This window comes from Pseudorca crassidens, chromosome 1 (assembly GCF_039906515.1).
Source record: "Pseudorca crassidens isolate mPseCra1 chromosome 1, mPseCra1.hap1, whole genome shotgun sequence".
Lineage (NCBI taxonomy): Eukaryota > Metazoa > Chordata > Mammalia > Artiodactyla > Delphinidae > Pseudorca > Pseudorca crassidens.
The window spans coordinates 42084329-42106674 of record NC_090296.1 but is presented as its reverse complement, the minus strand read 5'-3'; the positions used below and the strand labels follow the sequence as shown (position 1 = coordinate 42106674).

Below are 22346 nucleotides of genomic sequence, written 5' to 3'. Positions count from 1 at the left end.
CTCAGATCACATGTCACCTCAGAGAGGCCATCCTTGACCCTCTCACACACAACATTCTATCACTCTTCACAGAATTCATACCCCATGAAATTACACTATTTATTTATGTGCTTCCTTTTATTGACTTCTCCCACTAGCAAGTAAGCTCCGTGAGGGCAGGGACTTTACACATCTTGTTCACTGTTCTCTGGTGCCCAGCATATGTCTGACACATTGAAGTCACTCAATAAGTATTTCTGAATAAAAGAATAAATTTTCAAAATGGGTAGGAGAATCACAGACCTCATCAATGCAAGGAAACAGCAACAGTTTTCAGAGTTTAAACTGATTTACTTTTTATTGCTTACTTCTTTTTAAGGGACACTGGTGTGGTTTTATGGTGGCCTCTTGATTATTGTCCTTTCTGAGGATAACATCTCAAATAACATCCGTGACCACCATAATATCCTTCTAGGAGTTTGTGTCAGAAACAACATGCTGCTGATGGGCCAGTGGTCTGATGCATCAGGGCACTTATTATAGTTTCCTAAAATACTTCACTTGTATTCATGACTGATCTCTGCTTAGAAGAAACTTTCAATATTTAAGCTGTAAGAATTTTTACCTCCGTACCTCATGGTACATTATTTAATATGATGAAAATAATTAAGTATGTTGGAGAAAGTTACAAAATGTAATAATCTATTGGAATTGAAGAAAGTATATTAGACTCCTTGCTTAAGCTTTAGGGTCTGCTGCTAAAACTGTCCTAAATTAGATCTTCTTCTGATTCATAATTCACATAATTAAGATTATTCCCCAAAGTCAGTTGATAATTCCTTATTTATTAAACAGTGAAAAACTGAATTCCTTTTCTTTAGGATGCTTTCCTTTTCCTCAGTTTCTATGTAGGATTACATGTAATTCTTTGTTTGTCTTACCTGTCAGCACAGGAAATGGCAGAGTGAATCAAGACCCAACAGATGTAACAAAGACCAAATCCTCCAGTGTCTATGGGCACAGTGTCACATGGTACCAGGGGCTCACAAGATGGGGAGGGGGTTAGGGTAACCTCTTGGGATAAAAAAGACAAGGAGAAAAGCCTCAATGACGAACCGAGTCCTCCTATCTCTCCTATTAATTTTATTCTTACGTGTTCTCATATGACTCAGGTGTTATGGTGTGGGATGTGTGTGGAGAGAGGAGCTGAACATGAGAGGTAATTGTGTAATGGGACAGGGGACTTTCTCTTTCTGGAATAAACCTTACTTAGAATGTTTATTTGAAACAATTGCAGAGAAAACCACTGCCCGAATTCCTTGCTGTCAAATGGCCACCAACAGATCATAAAACTCCAAGATCATGAGAGCCAAATCCGACTTTGTCTTCTCTTGAAGATGCTCCCGAACCCCAGTGAGTCGTGACTACTGAAGAAAAAAAAATTCCCTCCTAATTAACGAATCCTGTATCAAGTCTTTACCATCAGCTTTGTAAACTGTAATTTTCTCACGAGGCATGTGTCATATAATAAATGGACCAAAACGTATGGGGTCATTTCACTCTTCCTGAAGACTGGCCAAAGTTCTTCTGTAATGACCACCAGACAACCCTGGAGCTCTGTAAACACAGCTTATAATGTAGTTTATATCTTCAGAGTGTCAGTATCTTTATGTCATGGGATAATCGAAGGGTTTTACATGCATTGCCAGAAAAACCACAAGGAGGCTTTGAGACTCAGATATGTCCCTACCTCCTGCTGTCAGTTGGGATAAGTCACACTGGAGTGTGACTATTTCCCTGGTCATCTGTCTCACTGGAAGGCAGGGACTGTTTTTTGTTTGCTTTTCAACTCCAGCATCACCAGTGCCTATTCGAGTGCCTGACCAAAAGAAAAGTGTGTGTTGAGTGAATGAATGAATTTGAAAATCAGGAACTTGGTGCAGTCAGTTTACAGCTGAATGAGTCTGAGGTAAGGCTGGGGAGGGGAGGAATTGATGCTAAAATCTTTAGGGAAATAAGACAGGAAGGACTTCCATTAAATCCCCTCTGTTCTAACACTTGGACTTACTGCATCATCAGGATTTAGAGCAGTCACTCCTAATTGTAAGGGTTTAGATCTGTTTTAAGAGCTCAGTAGAAGCTCTTTTACCTGAGGTGCTGAAAATTGCTTTTTTTTTAACTTTTTATTTTACATTGGAGTGTAGTTAGCAGTGTTGTGTTAGTTTCAGGTGTACAGCAAAATGATTCAGTTATACATATACCTATATCTATTCTTTGGAAAATTGCTTTTTGTAAATCAAAAAGGTTTGTAAATTTCTTTTGTGTGGGGTCAGAATTCCAGCCACTGGAGGCAGGGGACGATTCAAGGATCTCTCATTATCCTCTTCATCCTGATGCCTCATGAGCGTTTGAGAGCGATGGAGATACAAAGGCTCCACTTCTACTACCCAGGATGGTGGCACAGGGTGGGATGGGGAAGCTCTAGCTACCAGTGGTAGCTGGCCTTTCATTAGGGTATGGGAGGTCCCCTTTGTGTTTGAGAGGGGTTTCGATGTGGTTTAACAACACCCTGCCTTGAGTCAGAGTAGAAGGCTCAGGTTGAAAAACATCATAGGCTAGTGAATTCTGAACTTTTTTTATTCTAACCAAATAGGATCTTTAGTTTAAAAAATAAAACTTTATGCAGAACTTCAATAAACTAAAAAGATGAAAATGATGTGCTGAGATTGAAGGGGGAGGGGAGGAGTACCCTTTGTTTAGGTTTACTGTCACTGCCCATTCCCCCCCACAAAAAAAAGACTCTAACCTCTACCCTACCCCCCTTCATTGTTCAGACTTGGAGTTGGGGCCAGGAATGTTAAATGCTCTGTCCAAGGTGGCCCACCTGGTCTGGGAAGAACAGTCAAGGTACTCTCCACGATGCCCAGAGGTCAGGGAGGAGAGCTAACCTAGAAGCTGGCAGCATCTCCTTCTCTGCTCTGAAGAGTAAAGCCACAGGAGGATTTTAATGTCCCCAGCATGTCATCTTTACCTCTCCCCTCAAAGGAAGAAAGAAATATTTTACAAAGCAAATCTGAGAGGACTCTAAAAAATCCCAGATGTCAACCTTTGCATAATGGGCACAAGACTGAAAAAGTTATATGTTAATTAAATCAGTTAAATTGAGATTTAAGTATTTTGAATGCAAATCTTCACTCCTTAATGTTCAGTTTTCCATATGCTGGGTTTTCCCAAGGCAGGGAACACCCGTTGCCTTACCTGTTCCAGAAGACGGAGGAGTGACAGATCCTGGGCTGTCATCTTCAGGCTCTGAGACGGTGACTGTGGGGACTGTGTCAGGACTTGGTTTCAGGCAGATATCTTGCTTCTCGGGGGTCTTCTCTGGGGTAGCAGTTTCAACAGAAGGCTCGATCTCAGTCAGCGTGATTTTGACAGGGGCAGTGATCAGAGGAGCACTGTGCTGTGCTTCAGAGATATCGGCTACATATGGTTCAAACGTTGATTCTTCAAATAAATGGTCCTTGAGGATCTTTCCCTCCACAGGAGATGGTTTCTCTGCTCCACGGGCCTCTTCGGATTTTGCTGAGATGTCAGTGTCCTTATTCTTAAAGTCCAAGTCTTTCTCTTCCAACTTGGGGTGATGTTGCTCCTGATATTTCACCTCCTCTGGCCTAGCTATGTCAATGTATTTATAGGCTTCTGCTTTCATCTGGTCCAGGGGGTCTGCTAAGATCTTGTTCACTTCAGTGGACTCTGCAGGAGTCATTTCTATTCCAGAATCAGAACTAAATAAGCCACGAGGCTCCGTCCCAGGCACATCTGGTAAGGAGGGTCCGGGGGTAAGCAACTCCTCAGGGCTCTCTGAAGCGGTGATGTGGCTGTTTTCCTTCTGAAGAATTCCAGTGAAATATGTAGAATCCTCCCGAGGTGGGTAACAGATGTCAGAAATCAGAGATGTGTAACACACTCCTTCCCCATCTTTTGCTGCTGTTGAAAAGGTATGATCCATGGCCCTGGAAACATCTGCTGCACCTGTGAATCAAAACGGCAGCAGACAGTGAGGGGGCGCCTGGCACCAGTTCTCGCTCCAGCCTAACCCACCACCCACCCTGGCCCGTGCAGACACAGCATCCTTTCTCCTCAAGACCTCAGAGTTCCTTCGGACCACTCTCATGTTGCTTTGCCTTGTCTCCCTGATAGCCCCAAGCACTGGTATTTTTCTGGCAGCAGACCACATAAGCTGCCACATCCAGAGATGTTGGGGACAGACCCCAGACGACTAGAAAGTTGATTCTCAACATCTGATACTTCAATATACAGTGACTGATTCTTACTTGGTATTATTCAACAGAAGCCTTCTTTGTATCTAAAGTATTAAGGACTCTTTAAACAGAGGTGGAAATATAGGCAAATTCAGGTGTGTAAATACAATAGGCTAGTCCACTAGGGAGAATGGTTGCTCTTGGAGACTCAACAAGCTGGGAGAAGGCTCTCTGGTCCAGCCCTTTCATTCAGGGACTCCTGCCCTACCTGGATTGATGCCATCCCTTCTCTTGTTAAAGGTTCTCAGAGAAAGGAACTCCCAGTTTTCTGGTGGCCTCATCCCAAAGTGATATCACCTTAATGGAGTGCTTCCCTCTTTCTTCAGTTTTCCCCTCATTTTGTTTTTCTTTTCAATTCCCCACCACTACCCACCCTTTGCCTTCCAATGATATTCAAAATGACGCACTGGGAATTTCTTGGTGGGTTTCTAAAAGCAAAGTAAGTTTCCAAGTTTGCGTCTATAGAATGCTTTCACCAGGCCTTCATTTTATTCGTAAACGAGCCAAAATATTCATTAATAGCAAGCAGAAGAAGGAAACCCTTTATTATTTTTCTGTGCTGTAAAATACTGCCAGAGGGGAAGAAAACTAACATTCATTGAGGCCGTATCACGTGCTAAGCAGCAGGATTTTACCTAATTCTTCAAAACTAATTATTTAAATTAAGCCCCACATTTTCAAGAGATCACACATACACACACACTCAGCCCTTAAGACACACTCAAAGAATATTCCAGATTAGGGCACCAACTCATAAAAGTAACAAAGGTAGTAACAGTAACATAATAATATTAATAGCTAATATTTGAATCTTGCTACGTGTCAGAGTACCAAGCTTTTTATTGACTCATTTAATCATCAAAGCAATCCTAGAAGATAGGTACTATAATTAGCCTCATTTGACAGATGAGGAAACTAAGGAACAGAAGGGCTGAATGACACACCAAAGATCGCACAGGCAGGAAGTGGCAGAGTCAGGATCCAGACCCAAGCAGTCTAAAAGTCAGAAAACCTCGCCTAGTGTCCTTTGTACCTCCTTAAATCAGTCTGTGAAGTGTTTTTTTTTTTAAAGTAATTTTGAATCAGTTTTATTACAAATAAACTTAGCTATTTTCTTTTCCTAGCTTTCTCCTTGGTTACATGAGCTACTGTTAGTCTAAGGGGAATGGAAAAGCACAGAGCCTCCACTTCTAGCACTCTTCGGGCTTAGCACCATTGCAGGAGCTTCCTTCTTTCCTAGGAATTCTCTTCATCCAGATACCTGCATTTTACCTGCATACCTAATTCACTCACCACCAAGTCTTCCTCAAATGTCACCTTCTTAAGGAGGGCAACCCTGACCACTCTATCTCAAACTACAACTCACCCTACACTCCCAAGCAACTCTGTCCCTTCCTACTTTTCTCTACTTTTTCTTTTTCCTGTAGCACTTATCTCCTTCTAGTATACCATATAATTAACTTATTTATTCATTACTTATTTAATGATTGCCTCCCCCCCACTTGCTAGGTATGTTCCACGAGGGCAGGAATTTTTGACTATTTTGTTCATTAATGTAGCCCAAAACCTAGAACAGGGCCAGGCACATGGTAGGTACTCAATAAATATTTGCAAAATTAAAGAAGGTAATTTTGAAGTTTAGAATAAAGCGTAAATAACACAATGTGTGAGAAGACAGGTTGAAACATACCCCTAAATTGCTAGTGACATTCACTTTATTCAGCAAGTAGCCTAATTTTGTGAGCAACAGGCCAGTTTAAATCTGGACATTTCAGCTAGTCTTTGTATATGGCAGTCCTGCTTTTCAAGTTAGACAAAAACAAAAACAAACTCAATACAAAAGGAATAGTAGTAATGATGGGTCTTACTGTCTACCATACATAGACCACCAAAGAAAAACTATTCAATTTAAATCCATGTGTGCACGGACACCATTATCCTAAAGGATATTTAAAGCTTCTTTCATTATACGGGCTTAGCCTACATGTAGACCTCACTGGAGGCAGGGAAATCAATGCAGAGATATTTCACTACAGACATTTGGATCCTGGGATTCTCTACCACAATTACCTGGAACCACTTCCACATGTTAATAAGTAATGGTTCACCAGAAAGTAAGGAGGGGTTTGCCACTGGATATAAATAGTCTGGGGAGTGGGGGAGGGGATGCTCTCCTGGGGAAGACACAGTAGATAGTTTCCAGGGCTGTGTCACAGTCATTATCATTCAACTTTCAGTCAATGTTTCTATTGCAGGGGCCACCACAGGACTCCTGACCCTTATAGTCCTGCAGCCCACTGTCTCCTGCCACCAGTTATCACACTAAACACAACTGTCACCTATTCAGCAACTGGCCCCAGGGCCCTGCCTTGCCTCACTGGATAATCCTTAAACTCTGCAGCCTAGCATTTGAGAGACATGAATGATGTGAATGACAGCTGGCCACAGCCCTGTCTCCACTACTCCTCTCACTTACCCTCTACTCCAGGCACAGAAAGTCCTTCACAATGTCACACTCACTCTACCAGCCTTTCTAGCCCTTTCACTCTCCAGTTCAAACTCTCAGCTCTGGTTAATAAAAACTACCCATCACTTCTCCAACACTTAATCCTTACAATCTCCACATCCAAATCTCCACCTTTAACCTCAAGCCATTAAAGAAAAACAGCTTTAAATGCTACCCACTCCAAGATGAATTTGCTGACCACCCTGTCAAGACCTGACCCCTTCCTATTTTTCTCCCTCCCCTATCCTGTAGCACTTAATTATATTGCTTGTGTCACATGCGTGACACACGACTTCTATATGTCTACGTCATCTTCTGCCAACCTGTCAGTTCCTGGAGTCTGAGGTTCATGTCTTGCACACTATATTGTACATAGTAGGCACCCAATACAAAATGAATAAATGAATGAATGGACCAATCAATCAATGAGTAGGCATTCTATGCAGAACAAACTAATTGATGCAAGTTACAAGAGGATGTTTTTAATCTATTATGTGAAAGAACTATCCAGAATTCAAGTTATCCAACAATGGGATAGAGCTGAATCTCAGGAACAAGACTGTTATGATCCCAGTGGGCAGGCAGAGAGAGAGAGGCCCAGAATCTGTCTAGGCAGGAACCAGCATTTGGTAGAAAGTTGGATGGGACAACAGCAGAAGTCTCTTCCAACTCTCAGTGATTTTTATACCAATTGGCTGCCACCATAGTGGGACACAGCTTCCTTTACTTCTTCTTTGCCTGTACAATGGAATCAATGTAATTTTCCCTGAGGTGATGCCACAGAGCTTGCCAAATATATGGCAATAAGTGAGGGAACAGACTCTAGATTACATCTGTATTACTTGAGAGACTATAAATAGAATCAGTTATTGGGAAGAACTCCCACCCCTGAAATCCTCATCTTACTAGCTTCATCTTGCTCAGAAAACCCAGCATAAAATTGGAAGGACTCCTTTGTCACACTCTACAAATACTACCAAGTAGAGGAAGAGGAACAAAGCCGTTTGTGTAAATCACACATTTTAAATGGCACCATGTAAGAACCCTCATAAAAGCAACAAATAATCTAAATACTCTAAATGTGGTCATGTCCCATTTCTTAAATTGAGTTAAATATCCTGAAAGATTCTCAAGGTTCGAAGTTATTGAATTTGAAAATGTGTATACATTACATAGGGCCTGTTAGATACAACTCTTGAAAACAGGAAGTCCTTGCAGACAGTAAATTATATGAGAGCAGAGTCCTGTGGGATCACTGGAAATGGGAAGCAGAACTGAGCCTCAAGGCTCAGGAAAGCCAATTAATCCTTGTCAGCGCTTCCTGCAGAGCTGGCAGCTGTGGGGACTGAGCAGACAGCATAAGCCAGATGCCCCAGGCAGGAACCAATACTGTTACATTGTTAGATACAAATCCACTAAATAAAAGGGCTTTCCTTGTCTAGACTAGAAATTACTACTTTCTTTATATAAGCAAGGATTCCTGGGAACATCTGATTTCCTCATTCTCTCTGGCTATTGCCTTGGCCATCTAGAAACCTGATTCATGTGGAGGCAGATGTACACTGAGAGTCAATGTGTGGACTCACATGTGCCCTCTCGGGAGGTGGCTGGACAGGACAGCACAGCAAATTTAAAATGGGATTGATTTTCAAATTTTCATTTTACAAGTAACTTTTTAGGAAAGTACTTATAATAAAAGCTGAAGAAGCCATAGGTCACTATTTCTAGTTGAAAGCTAAGTGGAAGAATGAAAATAAGCTAAAACTATTGCCATTAAATCACACGTGCTGATAAAATCAGGCTTTTGTATTCACCGATGTCCTAGATCAGAAATGCTAATCATGAGCTAGACAAATTCAGCAGTCTCCTAAATGGTGGGTATTTTATTTTTTTAATTTCTTTGGCAATACTAAGGAACGATGACTAGCTGAAGACAGTTTGACTTTTCTCAAGGAAAGTTTCAATCCTACAGTCCTCATTCTTGACTCTGATTTATCCTTACCGAATCAAGCTCACTGGATTGCCAGCCTACAGCTCAGGTTTGTATTCTGGCTCTACTATCAGTTGTGAGACTCTGGGCAAGGTAGCCTCTCTCAGACTCGTTTATTCAGTTTTAAAATGGGGGCAATAATAGTTCCCATCTTATTTGGCTGTTATAGGGATTAAATGAGATTATGCACTTAGCTCTACTCCTGGCACATAGTACACACACTCAGTAAATGAGAGCTGTGGATTTTATGATTATCTCTATTTTGCAGGGAGGACACCAGCATTTACAATATATACCATCTGTCCATTTGGTACTTTATCCTATCTAGTGACATGTGATCAGGGTCGTTTGGGCCAGAGGAGTTAAATATAGCCAGTCCACACTCACACTGCCCTCTGGGGTCTGCTGTAGATGCTGAAGTCCCAAGAGTGCAAGGCCAGGGTTCTCTGCACAGCTCCATGAGCAGGTGGTTGGGTGTTAAGTACTTTCTAGTGATACAACTGATGGATCCTGTCATGAACGTGGTGATGACTGACTTGGGTATGATATGTTGAAATTTACCAAGACAATAGAAAAGGAAGGTGAGTGTTTGGTGCCCACCGATGAGGTTTCTCCCTTGTGGTTGGAGTTCATTCTGACTCCTCAGGGTGGAGATAAGGGGTCTATGGTTTAAGATGATACTTCTGTAACTCAGTAAAGACCCTCTCGCTGCACTGAAATGGAAACATTGAGAATGCCAGAAAGAAAGAATGATTATATGAAAAGGTTTTCTGAGCACAGAGGTAGATGTGCTCCATTAGATAAACATATGGATTAAAAATAAAAACAAAACACCAATTATTGTTTGAATAGAGTCAACACTAACAGGTATAGGGGACAATAGTTCCATTAATTTGAGAAATATCTTTTAAAGGGGGGGAGCATATAAAAAACTGGAATGACAGTAGGAGTAGGGTGAGAGATGCATGTTAAAATTCAAGAATTAAAGGCCAGAAACACTGACCCGAAGTGAATCTGCATTCACTTTTCTCAGAATCATTTGCCCTTAGACTGCCTATGTGATGGATTGTAGTAGCCTGCACAGAGGTTAGGCAGTGAGGCTTTTCCCCTGAAACTCCCACTCATCTTTTCTAAATGCTAAGAAATCAGCAGGCCCACGGTATGGAGGCTGTGACACATTTGACAACAGAGCCATCTATGAGGGATGGATATGCCAGGGAGGCTCCAGGAGCCTCTGTGTCACTTAGAAAACATTCTCTTCTAAAATTAAGTACCTGTTATTTAACATGACAAATGGGCACTGAGAAATTAAGGTACATTCATTCTTTAAAAATTTATCTATGTGATTAGTTAATTGAGTAAAAAGGAAAAGATGAGCCTGCATTCCCTAGCAAAAGACTTGAAGCCAATGCTGATGACATGCTCGGGGTTTAAGAATATGAGTAAGTACTCTTTCTTTCCCCAACTCACTGCCTTATTTAAAGCTCGCCTGCCAGAATAACAGATTTAGCTGTCGGGATTGTAAAATTAATGTTTAATAAAAAATGATTCAGCAAGTTTTGGGTTTTTCCCCCACTATGAAGAGCCAGGGCTTGCATTGCCTGTGGAGTTTTCACTTTAGCAGAAAATTCTGTTAGAGGGAAAAACCTGGCCCAGCAGCAAACCACTAAGTTTCTCTGACAGTTCTCAGCAGGGTCTCGGAAAGCACAAAGCTGCCAAGTGCTGCGATGCAAAGTAAGCCCAAGCTCTGGTGAGCGTCGAAGTGTGGGGACTTCTTTTGCCTGTGTTCAAAGATGGAAATGTGATTCTGCAGCCTTCTTGGGTGGGGAAAATTTGGGGGGAGGAGGGGGTAAGTATTTATTTATAATTTACTTAGATCTTAAGAAAAGTTCCTTACAACCCTACCTAGACTTCCCATTGCTTTTTTTTTAATAAAAGCTTTACTGATTTATAATTCACAAACCATAAAATTCACTCCTAAAGCATGCAATTCAGCAGTTTTTGTTTATTCACAGAGTTATGCAACCAACTAATCCACCCACTTAATTTAGATATATTCCACTCTTTATGTTTTCAATACAGAAAAAGCTCTAAGTTACCTTCACCATGCAAAGAATTACCTTTGGAACAACAAAAAAAGCTATCCCAATCTTTTTATTATTTGTTGAAGAATTTTGCTCTCTAATTTCCAAAGAGAAAAATAATTGTTCTTGGTCGTTTCATTAATGCTATGTATATATTGATAGTAGCAAAAAAAATACGTACTATGTTTCTGTTTACACTTTAATGGTTCTTTCACTCCCTCCCCCGACAGAGAATCATCTAGCTGATCCTCAGAAACCTTCTTACATGACCTTTCTTCCTTACTTCCCATCCATGGCTACTTCCCCAGCTGGACCCTTATCACCTTCTACTTGAATTAATGTGACAGTTTCCTCAGTGTTCTAAGGGTTCCAGCTTTGCCTCTTCTTTGTGCCACCTTGCACACAGCTGACACATTCATCTCCCTAAAACACCACTTTCACCGCTTCACTTCTCTGTTCCAAAGCTTTTGGTGAGCATCTTTGCCCATCCTTTGGCTTAGAATTCAGGATCATCATCAATGAGACCCCAGTCTGCCTTTATGGTTTTATTTCTGAGCCTGCTCAAGAAACAAACCTGTTCACCCACAAACATGAGATTTTCAACTTCTATGCCTCTGTACAGGTCCTTTTCCTCAACTGAAAGGCCCCTTCACTCCTCCCTAAGTCCAAATAAAGCCTCTGGTGATGCCACACCTCCTCTAAGCAGCCTCCTCCTAACACCCCACTCCTCACTGCTTTCTCCCTCATCTCCACTCTGAGGCACGACCATTTGTTTGGGGTCCACCAGCTTCTCTGCCTTTGTCACCAGTTATCTCTTTTCCTATACTGGTTGAGAACCATGTCTTATACTCCTTCATATCTTTGAGTTCCTAGCACTGTGCTTTGCACACAGTATGTACTCAGTAATCACTGAATGGATGATTATCTCCATATTACCATATGATTGAGTCACATCCAAGAACTTTTATTATAAGCTTTACCATTAATCATGTATTAATTCAATCAAAAAGATTTGTTGAACACTTACCATATGCAAAGTGGAGGACATTCCCATATATATGTAGGCTTAGAAATCGGGTGTCACAAAAATCCACTGTGAAGTCATTGTTTGTAACTGGAAGTTTGGGTGTCCCTGGCTGCTTGTGGCAGTGAATGCTGGGGGGTGGCAGTGATGTTGGAGGATCATAAGAGGAGGAAGGTCCTCTTATTATGATCCTCTTATTAACCTGTGTCCTCTCTTAGGTTCTCATGGCTCAGGCTAGAGCCTTCTTCATTCTCTCTTTCACATGATTTGTTTTCCTCACACTGGGAGCTCCTAAGAGACATGAACTGTACCTTGTACCTCACTGTTTCCCTCATACTAAGCACGCTTGCTGGCATATAGGTTTTATTTGGTAAATACTTATGGGATAAATCAATGAATATGTTTCCATACTCATCATACTGGTTACAACCAGGGGATACGCTATAGTTTGTCACTGTCCCTCTACAATCTGACCTGGACCTGACTACAACCCGATGAGGCCAGAGATGGACAGTGAGACAATTTCCCCTCCCAGTTTTGATTCCCTTGACTTAAACTTCCTATTTTTATTCACAAACCTTTATATTTTTGGCCCTGTACTATTAGTTCATGTTGCATTTATGTCCAACTAAAACGTGTGGGTATACAAATTTTTTAAAAAACTGTATAATTTCAAATTGCACTTTTAGCCACAGCACTGGGTATATCTCATAAGTTTGAAAGACATTAAAGTCAGATGCAAAGATTTTTTGTAACTGCCTATGACCTGCATCTATCATTTAGAACAGATTGAAGAAGACCCTAAAAAAGGAATTTACCTCACTCTGGAATAATCCACAAGATCAAGATAAAGCTAGAGTTAGCGTGTCTCATTAGAATGTGTTTTATAAAGGGAAATCTATGTCCACACAGCATAAGGCAACCCTTGCAGGGCTGCCATCAGCCCATACTGTGTCTTGACCAAAAAAAAAAAAAGATGTCCTTCATCTGGCAGATACAGACCAGTGCCTGAGACATGCATCCTCTGCTGAAAATCTTGGATTTTGTGCCTGCATTGGGAATTGAACACAGATCCCTGGAATCTAAAACAATGTTATGTAAAGTGATACGATTTGGGAGGCACATAAGGAAGGACAAAGGAGGATGACTGAGGGATAATTCTGTTAGAAAGATGACATGTCATGTGGCATGACATGGTATAAAGTATGTTACAGCATGCTGTGGTGTGGTGTGACATGGTGTGTGCTGTGTTGTATTGTGGCCTGACATGACAGGGCACGCAGTATGGAGTGCTAGGACATGCTGTGGTTTGTTGTGTGAGGGTGCTTTGAGTGTGGCATTCTGTGACAGAAAAGTCCCAAGCTTTAGAGGACCTGGCCTTCCATCTCCATCAAGTTACTTACCTTTAATAAGTCATTAAATTCTCAGGAAATCTGTTTCCACACTTGCAAAAGGAAGATAACAACAACTAAAATGGATTATCTCATTTCAAGCTTAAACAATCTGAGGGCTTTTTTTTAAAACTACACCCACACTTATTGATAAAGAAATGGAAGCTTAGAGAGGTTAAGGAACTGACTGAGGAACACAGCCAGAAAAGACAGACTCAGATCTCGGATTTAGGGCAATCTGGCTCCAAAACAGATGCTATTAGCACTATTCTCAGAACTGCTGTGAGGATTAAAGAAGACTGAATGGTTTTGTCACCAGCAAGCCCATTAACAATTCCCAGGAAATAAAAATAGAATCTGGGTAATAAAGTCTAACCTTTTTTTTTTTTTCTTTTGCTTTGTGCTTAGTCTAGTTTCGTTTGATCATAGGTTGCCTCAGGCAGAGGCCTAGCACCTGGCCCTTCAGATCAGAGGTCCTAGCAAGACAGGGCTGTGCTGACACCTCAGGTAGGTGGGTCCCGTGCAGAAGTGCTGCCCATGACACTCAATTAAAGATGGCCGTAAGGCCAGAAACTATCAAACTCTTAGAGGAAAACATAGGCAGAACACTCTATGACATAAATCACAGCAAGATCCTTTCTGACCCACCTCCTAGAGTAATGGAAATAAAAACAAAAACAAATGGGACCTAATGAAACTTCAAAGCTTTTGCACAGCAAAGGAAACCATAAACAAGACCAAAAGACAACCCTCAGAATGGGAGAAAATATTTGCAAATGAAGCAACTGACAAAGGATTAATCTCCAAAATTTACAAGCAGCTCATGCAGTTCAATAACAAAAAAACAAACAACCCAATCCAAAAATGGGCAGAAGACCTAAATAGACATTTCTCCAAAGAAGATATACAGACTGCCAACAAACACATGAAAGAATGCTCAACATCATTAATCATTAGAGAAATGCAAATCAAAACTACAATGAGATATCATCTCACACCAGTCAGAATGGCCATCATCAAAAAATCTAGAAACAATAAATGCTGGAGAGGGTGTGGAGAAAAGGGAACACTCTTGCACTGCTGGTGGGAATGTGAATTGGTTCAGCCACTATGGAGAACAGTATGGAGGTTCCTTAAAAAACTACAAATAGAACTACCATATGACCCAGCAATCCCACTACTGGGCATATACCCCGAGAAAACCATAATTCAAAAAGAGTCATGTACCAAAATGTTCATTGCAGCTCTATTTACAATAGCCCGGAGATGGAAACAACCTAAGTGCCCATCATCGGATGAATGGATAAAGAAGATGTGGCACATATATACAATGGAATATTACTCAGCCATAAAAAGAAACGAAATTGAGCTATTTGTAATGAGGTGGATAGACCTAGAGTCTGTCATACAGAGTGAAGTAAGTCAGAAAGAAAAAGACAAATACCGTATGCTAACACATATATACGGAATTTAAGGAAAAAAAATGTCATGAAGAACCTAGGGGTAAGGCAGGAATAAAGACGCAGACCTCCTAGAGAACAGACTTGAGGTTATGGGGAGGGGGAAGGGTGAGCTGTGACAGGGCGAGAGAGAGTCATGGACATATACACACTAACAAACGTAGTAAGGTAGCTAGCTAGTGGGAAGCAGCCGCATGGCACAGGGATATTGGCTTGGTGCTTTGTGACAGCCTGGAGGGGTGGGATAGGGAGGGTGGGAGGGAGGGAGACGCAAGAGGGAAGACATATGGGAACATATGTTTATGTATGACTGATTCACTTTGTTATAAAGCAGAAACTAACACACCATTGTAAAGCAATTATACCCCAATAAAGATGTTAAAAAAAAAAAAAAAAAAAAAAGATGGCCACAGCAGCAGGCTGTGAGCACAGACACTGCGACCGCCCCAGGGGAAAACTCCGCCCACTCCCCCTCCCCTCTGATGAGATCCCTATAAAGCAGCCCCGCCCACAGGCTGCTGCGGAGAGCATGTGCTCTGAAATGGGAGCTCCCACCTCTCCATTCTTTATTAAAGAATAAAGCTTTCCTTTCCTTCCTAAACGGAGAACTCAGTCTTGTTCTATTGGTGTGAGCCACACTGGGCAGGAGGACCCTTTTTGTGGTTGGACCTGAAAGGATCAATAGCATGATTAACATTAGCTACCATTCTGCATTTATACAGTACCCCTTCTTCCTCAAGTTTTCAAAATCTAGCTCCTATGTTCTAGAATATTTGAAATTTAATTTGGGATTTTGAGCATTCCTAATTTTAAACATAAGCTCATGTGGAATGCAGGTTGTAAGAGTAGAAACAGGTGAATGACATGTGGGGACAAATTAACATAAAACTGGAATTCAGGATGCATCACTCGGTAGGCTCAAAGGCAAACCACTTGACTTTAACACACACATACAAACAATCACATGCAGTCACAATCCAAATATATGTAGAAAATTTATTCTATTAAGGTGTACAGAAAATGGAGCCCAGAAGTAGCTATACTAATCAAGGAGAAAGAAAAGAAAGATTAATGTCCTTTATCAACAACAGCATTCATTTTGCTTCTCTGAGCTATCTGATCTATGGGCCGAGGTCGTGTTTAAAGCAAAGCAATAACTCAGCCATTGATGTGCCAGAGTTTGGGAGTATTGATCCAAGTGGCTTGAGTGCTCAGTCAGGAAACTACATCAAGATTCCTTTTCTTCCCATTTTCCTTCCTTTTATCTCCAAGGAGAAAAAGAACAATAAATAATAAGCAATAAATTCAAAACACATAATTTCTGCCATCAATGCAAAATTTCAATCAACTGCATATTTGAAGGGGATAACTGAAATATCGCACTGTTCTAGTATAAGCTACCTGAATGATGATCAATAAAAATGCATTGTGTTTTGGGGAATTTGGAGAAAGATTGCTATTGTGAGGAAAATGAGACTTGCACTGGGGATCTGAAAATACATATGCTTTAGAGAGGCAGAGGGAAGCAGTACAAAGTTATTTTGGGAGCAGAAAATAATAGCAAAGGTAAAGATGAAGTAATGAGTAGGAAAGAATCCCAACTCCAACAGGAGACCTTGGGAAGCAGTGGGAAGTCAGGCTAGAAGGGGTGGCTGGGATTATGAAGCCAGTGTGAGGGTTTCAATAGAGATGGTGGGAAACAAGGATCCAGTGATTGTTTTAGAGCAATTAGTCCAATAATAGCTCCCACAATGGCAGCATACAGGTTTGGGAGTCATGTCAAATTAATTTGTAATCTTTTTTTAATTATAAAAGCAATATTACATGATCACTATAACATTTTTTTTTTAATACGTAAGTACACAGAGGCTAAGAAAAAGAGTGGTTTCAGCAGATGCCATGAAAAAGTAGTGAACATTCACCAGGACTTGCTTTTAAATATAGCCTGGGGACTTTCCTGGTGGCTCAGTGGTTAAGAATCCACCTGCCAACGCAGGGGACATGGGTTCAATCCCTAGTCCGGGAAGATTCCACATGCCACGGAGCAACTAAGCCCGTGCACCACAACTACTGAGCCTGCGAGCCACAACTACTGAAGCCCACATGCCTAGAGCCCGTGCTCTGCAACAAGGAAAGCCACAGCAATGAGAAGCCCGTGCACCAAAACAAAGAGTGGCCTCTGCTTGCTGCAACTAGAGAAAGCCTGCACGCAGCAACGAAGACCCAACGCAAAAATAAATAAATAAATTTATTTTAAAAAATTATATATATATATATATCTCCTGGAGTTCTAGGCTCCAGAGAGCACAGCTCTCAAAGAGACCAGAGAAGGTGGGTTCAGAAGAAAGTTCTTTAATACAGACGTGCCTGGCTCAGGAAGTTTCACAGAAGTGAAGGGTTTTGAGCTCAATCTTGAAGGATGTGGAAGATCTGTATAGGCCAAAGTATAGGTAATAAATTTCCAAGGACAGAAGTTTTGATGCTCTGATGTTCAGGCAAATGTATTCAGAGAGTTATATGAATTTCTACAAATCTCCTCTAAATTTTGGACACCATCTCACAGGCATCTTTTTTAAGTAGTCTGAAATGAATCTGTCATGTTTGAGGGCAAAAAAATAGACTCCCTAAACAAGCTAGTATATGAGCAGTTTAAATAGTCTGGATAAAACCATAAATAAATAAAAGCTTGCAGAGGATACTGCATTTCTTCATTCTATAAGATTTCATAAAATGAGAGCAGAAGCCAAAACCAAATGTGTCCTGGAAGAGGAACCAGCAACCAATTACTACGTAAATAATTCAATATAAGCATTAAATTTTCATGGTTTTTTTTATAAACTCCTAAAACTAATCTGCAGGACATTATCTCCCACATGTGTTGTTTAAAGCCCTCTAATCATGACTCCTAAGAATTGTACTTGTTCTATTTAAGGACTGAATTAACAGATTGGGCCACAAACAAAAGTCAATCACATTTAAGTATTATTTTTTAAGAAAATTTGGGTAACAATTAGCTGAAGTTTTAATCTGTCCCTTAACACAAAGTGGTTTTCAAAATAAATGTTTCTTGAAAAAAGCAATTGGAAAGAAAATACAGGATCAAGCTTTCCCTTTCCTAACTGTGTAGGAACAGGCCAGAGTCAATATATATCTGCTCTTCTACCTTTGTTTTTATTATTTTTGCTCCAAACTCATGTACATTATTCAACATATTTTTTAGTTATCTGGAAGTTGGTAAGTCAGACACCAATAAGATGCACTTATATTTTGAGAAGAAAGCAACAGTTAAAGCAGAGCTATCCAATTGCTTGTTGGCTGTTGGTCATTGTTTGTCAGATGATCCCCGAGAGAACTAATTTTTGAAAATGCTACCCTTTAAGGTAAATTCTTTGATTCTTTAATGTTTCATATTTCTTCTCTGAATGTCAAGATTAATTGTTTCAATATTATTTCTTAACATATATTTATATCCTATATACGAATCTTTTCTTCCTAACTAAAAGAAATGGAAGGAAACAGCATTTGTTGAATACTTGTTATGTGCCTGCCAGTCACCATGTTAGATGATGCCAATCAATAACTACATGAACATTCTAAAGTAACTGTTTAGTAGTACCATGAGAATTATGAAGACAAGCCAAACCCAATTATGATATAGCAAATTATATTTTTCAGTGTTTAGTTGTTTAACTTCATTCATCCAAATATAGTGAGTGCCTACTATATGCTAGGCACTTATTCCAGTTTCTGAGGAAATAACAGTGAATAAGACAGATATATAGTCCCTGGCCCCATAGAGGACAGAACTAAACAACAAACAACAAGCAACAAACAAACAAAAACACAACTATGCAGGCATAGCAAGAACTGCTCATTGTCGCCCAATGTTTAACTTGTCCCTCTTCCCTTTAGCAATAGACCCCCCTCAAGGAATTTTAGTATATGGCCACCCAGATAAAGACTATACACTTCCCAACTTCCCTCTAGGTGTGGACGCATTACCAGGATGTGAACAGAAGTGAGGTATGTGCCTCTAGATCACATCCTTCAAAACGAAGCTGGTTGGCCTCCACTTTCTTTGCCCTTCCCATGACTTAGTCTATAAACAAGATCTCTTTGAGCCAGCTTTAACAATGCAGATGAAGGCAGTACTCACAGAAAATGGGCAAGAAGACAGAAGGAAGCGGGAGCCCTGGGGCAGACCCTCACCTGACCGTTCACCTGCCTCTGGACTGTCAAATAAGAGAGAAATAAACTTCTAGCTTGTTTGAGCCACTCTGTTTTTGTATCTTTTTGTTACAGAAGCTTAGCCTACACCCTAATTAATACAGCAAACAAGTAAAATAACTAACAGTTAAAATAAGTGCTCTGAAGGAAACCAACAACTGGATAAGAAAAAAAAATAAAAGTTTATCAGTGGAGAGAGATGGGTTATTTTAGAAAAGATGCTCAAGACACTCTTAGGGGGTGACATTCAAGCTGAGACCTAAAGGATGAGAAGAGACAATATGCAGTTTTTTGTTTTCTTTTGGTGAAACATAATGGAATCCTTGACTTTTTCCTCTCTCTGTTTCAACTGCTTTGTTCTTACTCCTGCCCATGGGCCAGAGTGCAAATATTATACACCAGTATGAAAGCCCTGGGATAGGGCTTCCCTGGTGGCACAGTGGTTGAGAGTCCGCCTGCCGATGCAGGGGACACGGGTTCGTGCCCTGGTCCAGGAAGATCCCACATGCCGCGGAGCGGCTGGGCCCGTGAGCCATGGCCGCTGAGCCTGCGCGTCTGGAGCCTGTGCTCTGCAACGGGAGAGGCCACAACAGTGAGAGGCCCACATACAGCTTAAAAAAAAAAAAAAAAGCCCTGGGATAGGTCCATTACTGGGGTACCTGATCTCTCTGAATGTGCCACAGTTGTCACTTTTATGTGAAAAGCCACATACATCAGTTAACCAGCCAGTTATAAACCTTATTGCATGGCTGTCTACCTTAACTTATAGTCACACTAGACTGGGAGATACCTGAAGGCAAGAATGTTCCTACTGTCTCTGTATCTCTAGCACAGTACTTAGCACTTAATGAGAGTTCGATAACTCTTACTGAATGACTAAGTTTACAAAGGACTCACCAAATGTTTGAAAAATTCCCTTTTCTTTGGCAACACAAAAATAGGACCTCAAAGCAACTGTATCTTTTAAGACAGCTCTTCCAAAAATGTGGTCATGGTCCAATGACTAAAATCAGGATTTAGATCATCTGTCTTGTCCTCACAAGGGCTGGACCACTAGAGGTTAACTGAAGTGTGGCTCTACCTCAGAATGGTGGATGCATCATGGCTATTGACCTGGTCTATTTTTGTCATCCTTGCCCATAGGCTACAGGGCCCTGGACTGTGTCTAGAGGGCTACACATAGACTCACCCCCATCCCCCGCCCCAGCTTCTATTCTATCAATGGCTCAGAGATGACGGCAGGGGAGTCTTATCCATGAAATGACTGTTTCAGGGCCTTGAACTTTGTCACTAACATATTAACATGGTTCTCTTCCCCTCCTTTTATTTAATTCTGTGTGACTCATTGTTTAAAAAAATTATACTAGCTAGGATGACAATAGCTGGATTTATTTAACTTTCCTATGTGCTAAGCACTGTGCTAATAGCTATACATACATTAACTCTTTTAAGCTCTTTAACAATCCTGTGAGGAAGGCACTATTGTTATCCCCATATTATAGATGGGAAAACTGAGAATTAGAGAAAGTACATGACGTGAACAAGGCATCAAATTTCTACGGTCATAATCATCTTAGCTTGCCCAAGGCGTTATCCAGGATGCAGGACTTACAGCGCTAAAACTGGGAGTGTCTTGGACAAACCAAGACAAATTGGTTACCCTATAAATAACTGAAGAAGAATTTGAACGTAGATAGTTGGACTCTAAAGCCATTGCTCTTGATCATGATGTTATCCTGCTTATTTTTTAAGTATTCATTACTGTTATAGACTGTGTCCCCCCAAATTCATATGTTAAAATCCTACCGCTCAATGTGATGGTATGAGGAAGTAGAGCTTTGGGGAAATAATGGGATTAAATGAGGTCATGAGAGTGGAGCTCTCAGGAATGGTATCAGTGCCCTTGTAAGAGTTACGAGAGAGTTTGCTGCTCTCTGCTCTCCACCATGTGAGGACACAGCAAGAAGCCTGCAACCCAGAAGAGGGCCCTCACCAGACGGGTCATCCTGGTCTTAGACTTCCAGGCTCCAGAATGGTGAGGAATAAATTTCTGTTGTTTATAAGCCTCCCATTTTATGGTATTTTGTTATAGCCACCTGAGCTGATGCAGACAATTACTAAAAAGAATGGAAGTTCTCTGTAGGGTATTTAGCAAATGTTAAATGGAAACAGCAATAGCCGGAAGGTCTTTTACATGAAGTCATGCCATTCTGCACTGCAATCTCCACTAGGGTGTTTTTCAAGACACTATTAACATATGCACTTTAGGAAAGATGCTTTTTGATTTGGCACCCGAGTAAAGTCAGTATCAATACATAGCATTTCTGAGGCTCTACAATATGAACATGAATAAGAAAAGATTCACCACTAAACCTCATGATAAATGAAAAAATTTTCATGGACACTTTCCCCAGCAATGAGTGTTTTGCTGCTAGAATTCCAGAATAATTGATGAGAACTCTGCTGGGAATCCTGAAGGAGCAAGCCCTGCTCCTTGCAGAACCTGTCACATTGTGCAAGAAGCTGAGAAAGTAGAACTCTGAAATGCAGTCTTATAAGATAGGCCATGCAGAATTTGTTTGCATTAAGATTAAACATAAACAGAATTAAAATAAAAAGGATTATTTCTCTTTGGCTTTAACACACAACAGTCTAAACAATCCCCGCCAACATCAAAGGTGTAGGCACCTCTTAGCTGGCTTGAGGGGGAAAAAGATCCATTTTGACTCATCATGTGGTCACTGAAATCCCATCTGCGAAGGACAGAGTCAATAAGCAGGTCTCATGATACCAAGGTAAGACATAGTCTGCTGCCCTCCAGGACTTTACAGTACATTGGCTACAGCTGTGATGAAAGGTAATGACCTGAAGATACAGGAAGGACAATGTGTGTGGGAAGGCAGAGAACAAAGCAGTCCTTTCTGACTTGTGGGACACCAAGGAGCGTCCCAGAGGAGTTGATGTTTAGGTGGATGGATAGGATGGCAACAGAAGGAGACAGAAGTCCCACCCTCCCCAGGCAGAGAACACAGAATAAGCAAAGCCACGGGAAAGTCTGAGTCTTAAGAAAAAGATCATCTGGTGTAGTGTATGCCACATATGGGGAACACAATAGAACAAATAAACAAACCAAAAGCCAAAAACAACACAGAACTTGGGATTTCAACGATTAATGCATGATTTCCTTTTATTTAGATGGTTGGGATCTGGAAATGTATCAAGTTTGCATTAAGGCCAGTTCAATGGTTTCAGAGCTCTACTCATTTCTATGGTTCTCTCCCAGAATTTATCATCTAAAACCTCAATGCTATGGTCAAGCTTTATGTATGTATGTATGTATGTATATACATATCTATTTTCATA

General features: G+C 40.9%; 1 protein-coding gene across 3 annotated transcripts in view; it reads right to left on the bottom strand.

Annotated features, from left to right (window-relative positions):
• Nucleotides 1-22346, bottom strand: part of RTN1 (reticulon 1) — a 411168-nt gene that overhangs the window by 122302 nt on the left and 266520 nt on the right. For all 3 annotated transcript variants that reach the window (XM_067734448.1, XM_067734437.1, XM_067734427.1), the window contains one exon: nucleotides 3238-4011. In XM_067734448.1, coding sequence (XP_067590549.1) covers nucleotides 3238-4011 — 774 coding nt within the window. The remainder of the gene's footprint in view (nucleotides 1-3237; nucleotides 4012-22346) is intronic.